This window comes from Kogia breviceps, chromosome 7 (assembly GCF_026419965.1).
Source record: "Kogia breviceps isolate mKogBre1 chromosome 7, mKogBre1 haplotype 1, whole genome shotgun sequence".
Classification (NCBI taxonomy): Eukaryota; Metazoa; Chordata; class Mammalia; order Artiodactyla; family Physeteridae; genus Kogia; species Kogia breviceps.
This window is the reverse complement of record NC_081316.1, coordinates 27,483,337-27,498,550: the sequence shown is the minus strand read 5'-3', so window position 1 is coordinate 27,498,550 and position 15,214 is coordinate 27,483,337. Positions and strand designations below refer to the sequence as shown.

General features: G+C 36.0%; 1 protein-coding gene across 1 annotated transcript in view; it reads right to left on the bottom strand.

The window, feature by feature from the left end:
• DCDC1 (doublecortin domain containing 1) overlaps nt 1–15,214 on the bottom strand; it is a 458,528-nt gene that overhangs the window by 193,511 nt on the left and 249,803 nt on the right. Inside the window, 4 exon segments of the mRNA XM_067038066.1 lie at nt 1,064–1,182; nt 3,941–3,958; nt 3,961–4,077; nt 13,616–13,721. Of these exon segments, the coding sequence (XP_066894167.1) occupies nt 1,064–1,182; nt 3,941–3,958; nt 3,961–4,077; nt 13,616–13,721 (360 nt within the window).

The following is a 15,214-nucleotide window of genomic DNA, read 5'->3' as shown; positions in this document are numbered from 1 at the left end:
TAGAGTAAGAATTCTAGGCTCTAGAGATGTGACTCTGTAGATCACATTCCTAGCCATTATGTAATGTTCTAATGCCTTTTGGACAGTCTGCTTTGCATGTTAGAGAAAATTTCCCTTCTGTATTTGTGGCTGAGCCAGTTTCTCTGGTGCCTAAATGCCCTTGTTTTGCTTTCAGCCCTAAGCACATCCTAAGTGTCTATCCAGCCAGAAGTAGTTGGCTAATAGATTTCTAAGTCTTGAAGTACAACAGGACTTGTTTTTGTCAACACTAGGTAAAACCAAAAGACAAATGAAAAAGAAAAAATAGGGCTTCCCTGGTGGCGCAGTGGTTGAGAATCCGCCTGCCGATGCAGGAGACACGGGTTTGTGCCCTGGTCCGGGAAGATCCCACATGCCGTGGAGCAACTAAGCCCGTGAGCCATGGCTGCTAGGCCTGCGTGTTCGGAGCCTGTGCTCCGCAACGGGAGAGGCCACAACAGTGAGAGGCCCGCATACCGCAAAAAAAAAAAAAAAAGAAAAGAAAAAAGAAAGTATTTAGGAAAGGTAAATCACCTTTCTTCCTTATTGCTAATTTTTTCTTCTAAATCTATTTTTAATTTTATCTTACCAAGTCAGAGAAAAACAAACAGGAATGGCATTTTGGGTGCCTTACAAGCCAACAATTTTTTGTCTCCTTGATTTTTCTTTCATTGTTCAATATTTCACATTCAGAAGATGGAGAAAAGGTTAGGAATACACATAGAACATTAAATTTTTAAATTAATAACCAAAATGGATATAAAGAAAGGAGTTTCAATTATTATAGAGTTAAGCAGCAGCTTGTCTAAAACACAGACACATACTGAACACCAACTTTTCACTTCTAAAAATATCTGAGAAACACTATCAAACTAAGTGACATATACTTTCAAGCTTATTTTAGAAAAATTAATATTGATATTTTGAAAACAAATTTAAAACCTAATGAAATTTCCATCTAAGCCAGGAAGCATCATGATCAGACTGCTCGGGAATCTTGAAATTAACATTTCTTGTTTTGAGGTAAACGGCTCATAAACATAACCTTTTCTGTAGGATTAATTTGTATCCTTCTAGTGATGTTCCCTCAGTGGCCTTGACTCTGACTGGATGACCAATAGCTAGGCAGCCCTGAGTTATCGCTAGGCTCAGGATCATTCCAGTCTTCCAATGAATAGAGAAGGGGGAGAAAGGTCTAAATAAGTTAAAAGAACCAGAAAATTCAACAATGTGTCACAAATAGTGAGGTCACTATGCCTGGATAAACCCGGATATTAACAGTTGCCAAAAGTGAAACACTACCCACAACTTAGCAGTCAGTGAGCCCTGCTCAGAATCAGTGATGTTCTGTCGGACAAGGGTGGCATTTTACAGTTCAGTGCAAAATAAAACAGACCTTGATATCTTCATTTGTCCTTTTTTTCTGTGCATATTTCACAGTGCAGCAATTTGGGATCCATCACGTGTCATTTGTTATACTTATAACTACAGAGCTTACTTGAAATATGTATGCACAGAAGAAAAAGAGTGCAGTGAACTGAAAAGATTGAAACAAATCCCTAACCTTTGTACTAATTTAAAGTTTTACTCTGGGTCTAAATACCATGGGTTAAACATTTTAAGGTGGTTTATGAACTGCTTTTGTTTTAAATGTTAGGATTCTCAGATAAGGAAATTGATGGAGAACATTGTTTGAATGGCCATTTAACAATTTTCTTACTTAGTGAATCAACACAGCATTTTAAATAAGTGACAACCACTGAGGAATTTATTTACACATATTGAGGATGTATGTCATGGAAACTTCTCTGTTAAGAACAGGTAAAATGTTTTATTTTGAAAAAAAGGATAGAACTTTAAACCTTAAAAGATTTTCAAAATTGTTTTCTTTTAGCATGTGACTTTTATTTCTCACGTTTTTGATGTGTGGAAAAGAACTACACAAGGACTTAGGAAAATTATATTTTTCTAAATTTTTGTTCTAATAGGCCCTGAATGGAATCCTCTTTTGAACATGTCTGTCTATACAGAAAGGGAACTCCTTGGCGTAAGAAAAAAGAATCACCACTTATTAAGCACTTTCTGTATACCAGATTGTACGCTTGAGCTTCACACGTATTTTCTCATTTAATCACCAACTGTGCAAGACAGGTGACTAACTTCATTTTATATATAAGAAAACTGTGGTTCAGTGCAGCTAAGTAACTTTCCCAAGGTCACACAAAGGATTCTAATTCTGATCTATCTAACTCCAAAACTCATACTCTTTGCATCAAGCATTTCAATTAGTTTAGGAAAATTTTTAGACAAGTACAGGTTTTCTGATATCATGAAATTCTATGAACAGATACCATAGAATTACAGAATATGAGATCTGGGAAAATAACCTTCCATATCAAATGGTCCAACTCTTTTACCAGAAGACTAAGGCCCAGATATGGTATGTGACTTACTTGAGGTCACATAAATATTCAGTGGCAGTCCTAAAACTAAAACACTTCCATCAGTGCTCATAAATTGGTCAGATATAGAGCAGTGTTTTATATTACAGTGAAATGGCATAAGTTTTGAAGTCAGACAGACCAAGAATCTTTCCTCTACCAGCTACTAGCTTCAGTTTTTTCAGCTGTATAATGAAAACCTGCATAGTTTTTATAAGATTAAATGAGATAATAAATGTGTATAAGATGCTTAGCATATGTTTAACAAAATAGGAGATATTATTACTAAATAAGAAATAAAACACAACTTAGGGCTAGTAGTTAATAGATTCTCCAGGTTGGAAGCAGATTTAAGAAATATCTAACCTCATTCTGCCTTTGTCTATGAAGTGAATAATATTTCTTAGTACCTTTGTGTCTTAGTTACTCTATATTTTTGTTTTTAACTCCCAGAAAAGCAAAAATAAAAGTTAAGGGCAATCTAAAATTTCATATGAGAAAATAGTTTCAATCTCTCCTACCCCCTAAACTAAGTAGCAGCAAACTTGCCTGGGTGACTCTGCACCCATGGAAGTGCTAAAAAGAAGCAAAAATAGTCTCCAGGGAGGGGGCAAAGGGAGGCACAAGAAGTGTAGATATAAGCTGTACCATCTCTTTCCAGACATAAATATTTGGTGGCAATTACAAAAAGTATTTCAATAGCAAGAGGGAAGAGGAGAACAATTATATGTTCTCAGTTTAAATCTGATTCAATAGTATAAGAATAAAGTTAAAAAAAATAGTGCCAATACACAGGAATAAAATATGTTAGGCATTGTTCACATTTTATACTCAGGGATTTCTTTTAAAACTATCCTTACTGAGCTTCCCTGGTGGCGCAGTGGTTGAGAGTCCGCCTGCCGATGCAGGGGACTCGGGTTCGTGCCCCGGTCTGGGAAGATCGCATATGTCACGGAGCTGCTGGGCCCATGAGCCATGGCCACTGAGCCTGTGCATCTGGAGCCTGTGCTCCGCAACGGGAGAGGCCACAGCAGTGAGAGGCCTGCGTACTGAAAAAAAAAAAAAAAAAAAAAAAAACCACACACACAAAACTATCCTTATTAAGACCACATGCTATCACTATATGGTGCTAAGCCACCAAGCTCTGCGAACCTCAACAATGAAGACTAAGGAGCGGAAGCAAATGACATTCAGACAAATCTCGTGAAAATGGTGACTCTGTAGAGTATACCGAAGCTCTGCACTAGGTTAAAATACATTCTAGAGTGTTAACTAATCAGCACATCTAAAACGGAGTTGAATGCTCACGTCGGGGTCCTCCGCACTAAACAAACCAAGAGCAGAGCATAGATTCATGACAGTCAACAACTGGTATGCTTTCACTTGCACGCTTGTGTGCATGAGGTGATCGGGAACGGGAGCAGCAGAGTAAGCCAGTGAGCCCAGGAAGTTACTTAGGGAGAGCAGACATCCTTGGATACCTTTGTGATCAGCCACACACACTGGCTGCAGGCCACAGGGTCGAGGGTGCTTTCTGAGCCCCGCTGATCTCTTCACCACTTGAGAAATTCTGCTTTCTGATGGAAACAGAGGCATGAAGGACAATATTGGGGTTCACCTATACCATGAGAAGAAGCATGTTTTTAACTTACAGTCTGAAAGTTAACCTTCCTCAACATACTTACCCAAAATAATCTAGAACATTATGTTTCTGATTGAGAAGGTCTCTTCTGAAACAGTAGTGGTCAATCCCATTAAACTCAATTCAATTAATATTGGTTGAGCACCAGCTCTGATATGGAAGGCCCCGGACTGTGTAGTATGGGATATTATAAAACATTTTTCCTGCCCTAAATAAACTTACAACTGTAGAGGTGATAACACACACAATTTCATGTTAAGCTCCAGATGTTTGATTAAATAGTGCTATAGTATGCAAAGAATGGTAGGCTCATTTCTGCAGGAGCAACAAAAACTGAAGCATCTTGAAAGAGGTAACATCTGGCCCAGGCCTTGAAGGATGAAAACAGTTTGTCAGGAATAATGAAGAATAAAAAGGTATTCCAAGCAAAGGAAAATAGTATAATCAATGCACCTTAAGATTTATTGGTAGTCTCAAAAGGTAAATTTGGCCAAACTTAGAAGGAGTCAAGTGTAAGGCTATGGAGTTAGGTGTCAGTAGGGCTTTCAAGCAGGAGGGACTGGATTACAGAAGATTTAGAAAGGTTGACCTGGCAAGTGTAAACATAATGGATTGCAGAATGGAGAGATCAAAGGCAGGGAGAACAGTTGAGAGTTTGTACAACCTCATAAGAATAAAGGGACAGGAGCTGAGACTTCAGTGACAGTTGTGGGAATGGATGGGAGGGGGCCGACCGGGGAGACACCGCATCTCTATCCCATGTGTTTAATCAGATGACAAACGCCAAACGTATTGTGCACCTTCTAGCGTTTCTCGCTTAGACCTGATTGTCAAATTAACAGTCATTCATGTCATCTGTCAGAATTTTACTCCTTCACATTTAATAAACTTTATCTCCTAACTTATATGATCATTTTCCCTGAATAATCATGCTAACTTTTAAAGTGCTAATCCTTATTTGTTATAGGATTATGGGAATATGCCAACTTATGCTTTAAACTTAGTAAATGATGTTGCTTCAATAACAGTTAAAATCATTTTCTAATATTGAAAAGTCTATTCTAAATCTTTGCAATACTAGATATTTGTTGAGTAGCAAGTGATCTTTTTAAAAATAAAAGTTAAATAATAATATAAAAGGTAATGTTTTACAAGTGTGAACAGGCAATAGCAAAAGGGTATGACCAATATATTTGATAATTATTCTATAATTATCTATAATTATTCTACAATGGAAGATAGTTACTTCTCTAGAGAAGAAAATGTCATATGACTCCTATATGTGAAAATAAAATTTTAAAAATACAGCAACCCCACCACATAAGCAGATTTGATTTACAGCTCTTTGATTGTGTATTCCCAAGTTAGCCAGTAGTGACTGATTCTGGAGGGGAATCCCCCGCAGTTTCTGAACAATGGTAAACTATATTCTACTAATCCATCCACCACAGGACACGGCATTTAAAGTAGCACTCTTAGTCAACCTCCTAACTCCAAGTTGCCATCACACTCAAAACTCTCCTCTGAAACTGGGAAGAAGATTGTTTTGACTGGAATGTCAGACAGAAGAATCGTACTGCCAACTGCTTCTTTGTACAGCACCTGCTGCCAGTGCCTAAATTCTTGTTATCTCCACAACATGGTTTAATCTTTTAACAGTTGGCTTATTGGTGAAGAGCGAAGGGGTCCTTTGTGTCTGTCTTGGGTTGGCACCCAGTATTAACACCATGCTGTTCTCTGAGAGATATTTTGCTGGACGGTTCCCAAGTGATTCCACATAGACCAGAGAGAGCCAGGCCCACTAACTCAGCTTCATTTCACGTTATTAAAAAAGAAAAATCCTGCCAAGTCTGGGGTTCTAATATACTTAAAACTGACAATGGCCATTGAATTCTCTTCATGATGTCACTTTCTTTTTTCTTTTTAATTTAATCTGATAGCTTTGTTTTAGATCAAATGTTTAGGAAGGTGGGGGAGATAAAAATTGGAATTCAGAAAAGTGCTTGGACAACCTGCAATATAATATGCCATGTGTGTCTCTGTGCGAGTGTGTGTGTGTGTACACATGTGTGTGTATATGTGTGCATTCACGGGCATGTGTATAAAAGCATTTATGTTGAGACAGGTCTCCAAATATATACCATAATGTATGTCATTAGAAAACCTTTTTAAGTCCTGTTGAGAATCAAAACAAGAAACTTGCTTTTATTCTTTCGAATACCTATATACATAGCTTCCTTTAAATGACCATTATGATTTTGCTTGTCTGAATAAACTGTGCTGATACAGATGATGCCAGTGACAAAAATGATGCATACATGTACTGGGCCAGTTAAAGCTTCTTGTTTAATTTTCTTTCTCCAAATCACCAACGGAAGTGGAGTAGACTTCAATATTCCTGTGCAATTTCAAAGTAATAAGGTCTTTTCCTACAGATCTACTGAGGAGCAAAATACAAGACAATGAAATTTTTCTTGAAAGAAGGAGCTCATAGACCACAACCTTCATTCTAAACAAATTGTTTACTACACAAAAATTTTATAAGGTTTTCCCTTTTGACAGTAATTTTAGGACCAAGTTAAATAATTTACTATACAAATTAAAATCATACCTACAAGAAATGTTCTAAAATCTCTTTCCTCATGTCCCTGATATTCACTCTTATTGTTTCCATTCTCTAAGTCTATAGCTGATCAATCCACCCACCCCTAAGACCAAGAACTGGAAAAGTTGGGAAAGCAGAAAATATTAGCGAGAACCTAATTATGCAACCAAACAAGGGAAAATGTCTAGGATCTAGATGTGCAGTCCTCAAATAGATTCCAACTATTGGTCTAAAAATAAGGAAGGGACTTGCAGTTTTATTTAAAGTCTGTGTCCTATTCTAATGGCAATCAGTTCAAAATTTAAATTAAAAGTTTTTATTTTCTCCAGTACAAATTATCTGTAGGAAATATTATTTCTTGAGGACTTGCTCTCCAAAGAAATAGGACAGTAAAGAATTGTTTGCCTTTTCCTAGCCTCCTTTGTGACATACAGAATAATATATTCTGCTAGCATCCATGACTGCTTAATTTACAAGTAAACTTGTAACAAATATGCCATAATTCTAAAATCATAACTTGGTGTTTTTCTTACTGTTTCCATACTAAAAGTTGTCACTAATGTGCTGCTTATGTCTGATCATACTAAAAGGATAGGGTCAAAATCAATTTCCTTTTCATTTTGACAGAATATATGACCTGCCAGACACCGGAGTATATTTTTCTGCTATATTTTCCCATAACCAGGCATTCCTCAAGCTATTCTTCTCATGAATCTTTTTTCTTTTATATTAACTACAATGAAGTTTGTCTCTCATCCACTTCATGGAAACATATAATTTTATTTCCCATAAACTAGAGCAATGTAAAAATGTTGCCAATTTAAGTAACAATAGAACGAAAGATGTATTCACCAAAATTCTCCACTTGTAGTAGATTCCAAATCTTTTTTTAGAAATGGATAAAAGAGCAACAGGTTGTAATTGTCAGGGTTATATCTGTCTTCCACATTACTAATAAGGATTATATGTTCCAAATTTTTCTCTGTAGGAAAGGTTTTACTTGTCAATATGAGATTTAAAAGAACAGTCAGGGGTTGGGCACTGATATCTCTATCTCAAGCCAATTTTAAAACGTATGCATCAAGAATATCAGCTTTTGCTCCCTCCTCTCTATCCCTGTTGTAATCCTCTTAGTGCCTTCTTTACTGCCATGAGCATCAAGATTCTACAGTAAAATGCCCTGTAGACATCCATCACCTCTGCCTGAATCTCTCTTTAAAAGTGCTCCTTTTCAGGTTATTAAATTGCTATTTCCAATGTACTGATCACCTCTCTGTATATAATCGCGGACATTTTTCTGAAAGGATTTCAAAGGTTTCATAGCTAAGGGAGGGCCATTTTTCTTTGAAAGATTCTCTTTACTATCCAGTTTATCAAATCTTTGCTTTCTTATACCACTATTCTGAGTAGACTGAAACTTTATTCAAAAAAGATTTCTTCTAAAAATACAATAGTGTATAAACTTTTAAGATGAGGTGTTTTCTAACTTTCACTGAATCATTAGAACGAATTAACAGTGATAAAATAACTGCAGATTGTTATTCTCTCATTTTTCAACATTAGAAAATATAGTTTTCTTTTAAAGTTCCACTTTGGCTTAAAAGCAAAGAGAGAATCCTCTCTTGTTCTTTTCCTCTGACAACTCTCCACTATCCATTTTTTCCCCCCAGGTTTCACTTGCTTTCTATTGAATGAGTTAATTAACTAGTGAATTCAATTCCATTTAGCTAACTCTGAGTATCTAGATACTGCAGCAGAGACAAGAATGATCAGAATGCCCTTTTGCCCTCTAGGTATTTCTAATCTTCAGGGCAGGGGTGGGAGGTTAAGAAAAGGACCTCCTGAGATATTTTCCTAGCACAGGATCAAATAAGATCTTGTCTCTGCTTGAATATTTCCAGTGGCTCCTTGTTTTCTATAGAACATCCAGTTGAATTAAGACCCTTTATGATATTGAGCTGCATGAGCTGCTTGTATATTTTGGAGATTAACCCTTTGTCTGTTGATTCCTTTACAAATATTTTCTCCCATTCTGAGGATTATCTGTTCCTCTTGTTTAGGTTTCCTTTGCTGTGCAAAAGCTTTTAAGTTTCATTAGGCCCCATTTGTTTATTTTTGTTTTTATTTCCATTTCTCTAGGAGGTGGGTCAAAAAGGATCTTGCTGTGATTTATGTCAGAGTGTTCTTCCTATGTTTTCCTCTAAGAATTTTATAGTGTCTGGCCTTACATTTAGATCTTTAACCCATTTTGAGTTTACTTTTGTGTATGGTGTTAGGAAGTGTTCTAATTTCATTCTTTTGCATGTAGCTGTCCAGCTTTCCCAGCACCTCTTATTGAAGAGGCTGTATTTTCTCCCTTGTATATTCTTACCTCCTTTATCAAAGATAAGGTGACTATATGTGTGTGGTTTTATCTCTGGGCTTTCTATCCTGTTCCATTGATCTATATTTCTGTTTTTGTGCCAGTACCATACTGTCTTGATTTACTGTAGCTTTGTAGTATAGTCTGAAGTCAGGGAGCCTGATTCTTTCACCTCCGTTTTTCTTTCTCAAGATTGCTTTGGCTATTCAGGGTCTTTTGTGTTTCCATAGAAATTGTGAACTTTTTTGTTCTAGTTCTGTGAAAAATGCCAGTGGTAGTTTGATAGGGATTGAATTGAATCTGTAGATTGCTTTGGGTAGTATAGTCATTTTCACAAGGTTGATTCTTCCAGTCCAAGAACATGGTATATCTCTCCATCTGTTTGTATCATCTTTAATTTCTTTCCTCAGTGCCTTATAGTTTTCTGCATACAGGTCTTTAGTCTCCTTAGGTAGATTTATTCCTAGGTATTTTATTCTTTTTTGCTGCAATGGTAAATGGGAGTGTTTCCTTAATTTCTCTTTCAGATTTTTCATCATTAGTGTATAAGAATGCAAGAGATTTCTGTGCATTAATTTTGTATCCTGCTGCTTTACCAAATTCATTGACTAGCTCTAGTAGTTTTCTGATAGCATCTTTAGGATTCTCTGTGTATAGTATTATGGCATCTGCGAACAGTGATACTTTTACTTCTTCTTTTCCGATGTGGATTCCTTTTATTTCTTTTCCTTCTCTGATTGCTGTTACTAAAACTTCCAAAGCTATGTTGAATAATAGTGGTGAGAGTGAGCAACCTTGTCTTGTTCCTGATCTTAGAGGAAATGGTTTCAGTTTTTCACCATTGAGAAAGTTGTTGGCTGTGGGTTTGTCATATATGGCCTTTATTATCTTGAGGTAAGTTCCCTCTATGCCTACTTTCTGGAGGGTTTTTATCATAAATGGGTGTTGAATTTTGTCTAAAGCTTTTTCTGTATCTATTGAGATGATCATATGGTTTTTATCCTTCAGTTTGTTAATATGGTGTATCACATTGATTGATTTGGCTATATTGAAGAATTTTTGCATTCCTGGGATAAACCCCACTTGATCATGGTGTATGATCCTTTTAATGTGCTGTTGGATTCTGTTTGCTAGTATTTTGTTGAGAATTTTTGCATTTATGTTCATCAGTGATATTGGCCTGTAGTTTTCTTAATATCAAAAAAACTAAACAACCCAATCTAAAAATGGGCAGAAGACCTAAATACACATTTCTCCAAAGAAGATATACAGATTGCCAAAAAACACATGAAAGGATGCACAGCATCACTAATCATTAGAGAAATGCAAATCAAAACTACAATGAGGTATCACCTCACACCAGTCAGAATGGCCATCATCAAACAATCTACAAAGAATACATGTTGGAGAGGGTGTGGAGAAAAGGGAACCCTCTTGCACTGTTGGTGGGAATGTAAATTGATACAGCCACTATGGAGAACAGTATGGGGGTTCCTTAAAAACTAAAAAGAGAACTACCATATGACCCAGCAATCCCACTACTGGGCATATACCCTGAGAAAACCATAATTCAAAAGGAGTCATGTATCACAATGTTCACTGCAGTTCTATTTACAATAGCCAGGACATGGAAGCAACCTAAGTGTCCATCGACAGACGAATGGATAACGAAGATGTGGCACATATATACAATGGAATATTATTCAGCCATAAGAAGAAACGAAATTGAGTTATTTGTAGTGAGGTGGACGGACCTAGAGTCTGTCATACAGAGTGAAGTGAGTCAGAAAGAAAAGAACAAATACCATATGCTAACACATATATATGAAATCTGACAAAAAAAAAAAGGTTCTGAAGAACCTTAAAGACGCAGATGTAGAGAATGGACTTGAGGACATGGGGAGAAGGAAGGGTAAGCTGGGACAAAGTGAGAGAGTGGCATGGACATATATACACTACCAAATGTAAAACAGATAGCTAGTGGGAACCAGCCACATAGCACAGGGAGATAAGCTCCGTGCTTTGTGACCTCCTAGAGGGGTCAGATAGGGAGGGTGGAAGGGAGATGCAAGAGGGAGGGGATATGGGGATATATGTATATGTATAGCTGATTCACTTTGTTATACAGCAGAAACTAACACAACATTGTATAGCAATTATACTCCAATAAAGATGTTAAAAAACGTACACATGTACACACACACACACACACACACACACACACACACACAAGACCCTTTATGATATGATACCAACATTCTCAGTGAAATCTACCTTTCTCTCCATTCTACTCTAATGTGACCTAAAATATTCCCAAACTTGGATCACTGTTTGACTTCAAGTCATGCAAAAAATGTTGCAAGAGGAACAGCACCAAATTCAAAAGTCATTAAAAATGGTACAGAATGGATGCAATGGGGGTATCAAAGCCAGAAACATAATATCTGGTTTGGGCATGGGGTTGGGGTAAAGAAAGACTTCATGAAACAGGCACAAATCAGGTAAGGCTAGAATGATGGGCAGGATTTCAATAAACATTTATTGAATGCCTACTATATGCCAGACACCATGCTAGGATATGGCACAAGGGTGACAGAGAAGGTGGGGGGTGGTGACAAAGAAAGAGAGGTTGAATTCCAGGCAGAGGGACCCACATGGTTATAATAACAGAAATCATGAAGTGCTCAGAAAACAACAAATGAACAATCTAGCTTGGCTAACACCCAAAGAACATATTAGAGAATAGTGAGCCTTGAAAGAGATTACAGCTAACTTTTAAAAATCATTCATCAGCATGTACTATGCACTTGTCCTACATTCAAGACTTTGTTCCAGCACTCGTGAATACAAAGATGAGTAAGACATAAAATCTGTATCCAAAGAATTATCAATTTAGTGGAGGAGAAAGACACAAATGCAAATGCCGATACCAAAACACAAACTCTAAGAACAATTCTCAAAGGACAATAAGGAGTTCTGAGAACACAAAATAATTCGAGGCTAAATCTCTCTGTAGGATCTGAGAGGGCTTCGTGGAAGAAGAGGAAGTTGAAGAAAGCCTTAAAAAGCAAGGAATGGTAATGGCAGGGGATTGTATCCTAGCAAAGAACAACACATGCCATGGCACAAGTGAAGCAAAGTGTAAAGCATGTAGGGGACCCAATTTATTAGCTCTGACTATGGCGTAGGCTACAATGAAGATCAAGAAGCAGAGAGGATTGGAAAGACAAGTTGAGAGTGGGGGAGGATTGGAGAAGAATCATGGAGATCAATGAAGGCCAGATGAGGATATGGAACTTCAATAGGCAACAGCCAGGCATACAAGTTTTTGAGCAGGAAGATACTGTTACAGCAAAAAACTAAAAAGGAATGCCAACAGGATTGGAACTATGGCAAATAAAACTTAATGTCAGATGAATATAAAATATAAAAGGCATTATTCTTAGTGCACCATTCAACATATATTTATTTTCTAAATTTGCTCAAAAACAGGATTAGAAATCATTGTTTGTTTTATTCTATTTTTATAATTATACTATTTAGATTCATATGCACCTTGAAACAACTAATATTTTCAGTGCAAATTTTGGCATAAAAGACTGAATGGGAAACATGGAGAAATTTAAAAAGAGCAGGGTGGGACAATGTGTCTTTTGCATTGTCTCTTACAAAGAAAGGGCCCAGACTAGTTAACAGAAAGCCCCCTTTTCTTGGGCATCTCTTCCTTTGTGGGTTCCTTTTGGTTTTGGTTTCATGAATTCAAAAACTAAAACTTATGCAGCTGAAATGAACAACAACTCTACATAACTTACCAGCTGAGAAAAACAAAAGAATTATTGCTTTTTTTGGCGACAGGTTTAAAATGCTTTTCATAGCTCAGTGCAAGAAGAAAATTCCTTACTTGCAGGATAAGTTTCTAAATATAAATTAATAAAGAGACCTTCTAGATTGAATTGTTATGAGTTGGGTTTTCTGAAGAATTCATATTACTTAGAGACATTGACCCACAGAGCAAATAGGTCAGATCCTAAAGTATAAAGATATAACAGCCATCTTAAAGAATTTCTTAAACAAATGCAACTTATTAATATAGTTGATATAAAGAAAATATGCTAAACGATAGTACTTAAATGATGTGATTCAGGTAGAATTTTTTCAAGTAGAAATACTATATATTGGTTCAGGTTTTTTTTTTTTTCCCCTATTCTTTTTCAAATTCTTTTCCCATTTTGGTTATTACAGAATATTGAGCAGAGTTCCCTGTGCTATACAGTAGGTCCTTGTTGGTTATCTATTTTAAATATTGCAGTGTGTACATGTCAATCCCAAACTCCCAATCTATCCCTCCCCCTAACCCTTCCCAATACTGGTCCAGTTTTAAAGTGCTTAATTAATTAACAGGAAGTAATGTACAATACTTGCCCCCAACATTTGTAAAATAATTTACAGTTTTCAAAAACTTTCACAAATATCTACTCAGTCACCATGTATTGACTGAGTGTCCAATACATAAAATACCCTTATTCAGAACAACAGATAATTCTGACCTTGTTCTGTAGGAAATGGTTCTCCAAGTCCACCTTTTCAAATTGATCAGGTATCTGTTGACTGGTGCCATTAAAATTAACTGGAAATCCCTCACAAACTTCTCAACTAAGAAAATAAAATATTTAATTGTTCTTGTTAGAATAAAATAAGTTTAATTTTAGTACTCTTTAGCATAATAATTTATGCATCTTATATTCTTCTAGTGAGAGAAAAACCAGTGTATAGTCCATAGTCTTTTTAATTGGAAATTTGTAAAGTATCTTGGTATTTATCATTGGGAAAGGGAAGGCTTTAAATTTTTCCCTTACAATTATTTTTAATATTGGGGGGGGGGATTCTATGCCTAATTGATTATTAATAGAACAAAGACACAAAAAATAATTTTTAATCTTACAGAATCACTCACAGTGGAGACCATCATCATTGTTAAAATTAGAGTCTAAATACACTGGTCTATAAATAATAAAGGATGCTTTTATAACTGTTGTGTTAAGAACATTAGTTTGGCATTTTTAAGAGTCTTTTAAGAGGCAGCACATTATAGAGGGTACATGGACAAACCACAAACTGGAAGGGTTGGTCTCATTCTTAGCTCAGCCAAATCACTTATTTTAAAAGTGAGCCAATTCTTATCCTAAAGAAAATCACCTAGATCAACACTGATATGTTAAGATATACCATATAGCATGCTATTCAACAGAAAACAGTTCTGGGAATGGTGATAGTATTTTTTTTTCAGTAGTCTGAGAAATATAAATAAGAGTATGATGACTAAGATTTCCAATGATCTGCTTGAGAGTATACAAAGAAAATTCAAATGGAATCCAAAAATTAAGTAAATTATCTACAAATTAGTTTGTGTTCAATAAGGGAAGTTTCACATTGTTATACTTAGGGGATTAGATCTAATTTAAATCCATTCATTAAAATAGTATTCATTGCAACTAGGGAAGTAAAATTAAGAAGCAGTACATAAATTAAAAATTAAACTCCTAACTAAAGACTGAAGCGAAAGGCAAGTTTAACAGCTTAGAGAAAGATTCTTGCATGTGAAATAAATCTTCTCATAAGTGAAAATGCTTATAAAAAAGAGTGTTGAGTTATTTTCTATCTATAAAGGGAAAAAGACAAAACATTATAATCTTGTCTGGAAAGTGCAGGCAATCATTGGAGGATGGAGAAGACCAAAGAGTCTGTCTTTCTAGACATATTTAGCAGTAAGTTGACACTAGCTAGACTGAGTGACTTCGTCAGGCTGCTTTTCATTCTCTGTATCTGCCCTCCATTTCAGCCTTTTTACCTGTATATTAAGGAAAGTTGTAATTTGTTAAATTACAAAATATTAAAGCTAGATGGGACCTTATAGATACATTACCTAGTCCAACAGGGTATCAGTATCGTGCTGCAATGTCCAACATGGTATCCATGAGCCACATATTCCAACTCAAATTAAAATTAATTTAATTAAACAAAATTTAAAATTCAATTCCTCAGTCACACTAGTCACATTTCAAGTGCTCAGTGTCATAAAGTTTGTTTCCATCATCATAGAAAGTTCTATGAGACAGTGCTGGATAGGGGTTAAGCCCTCAGTTCTT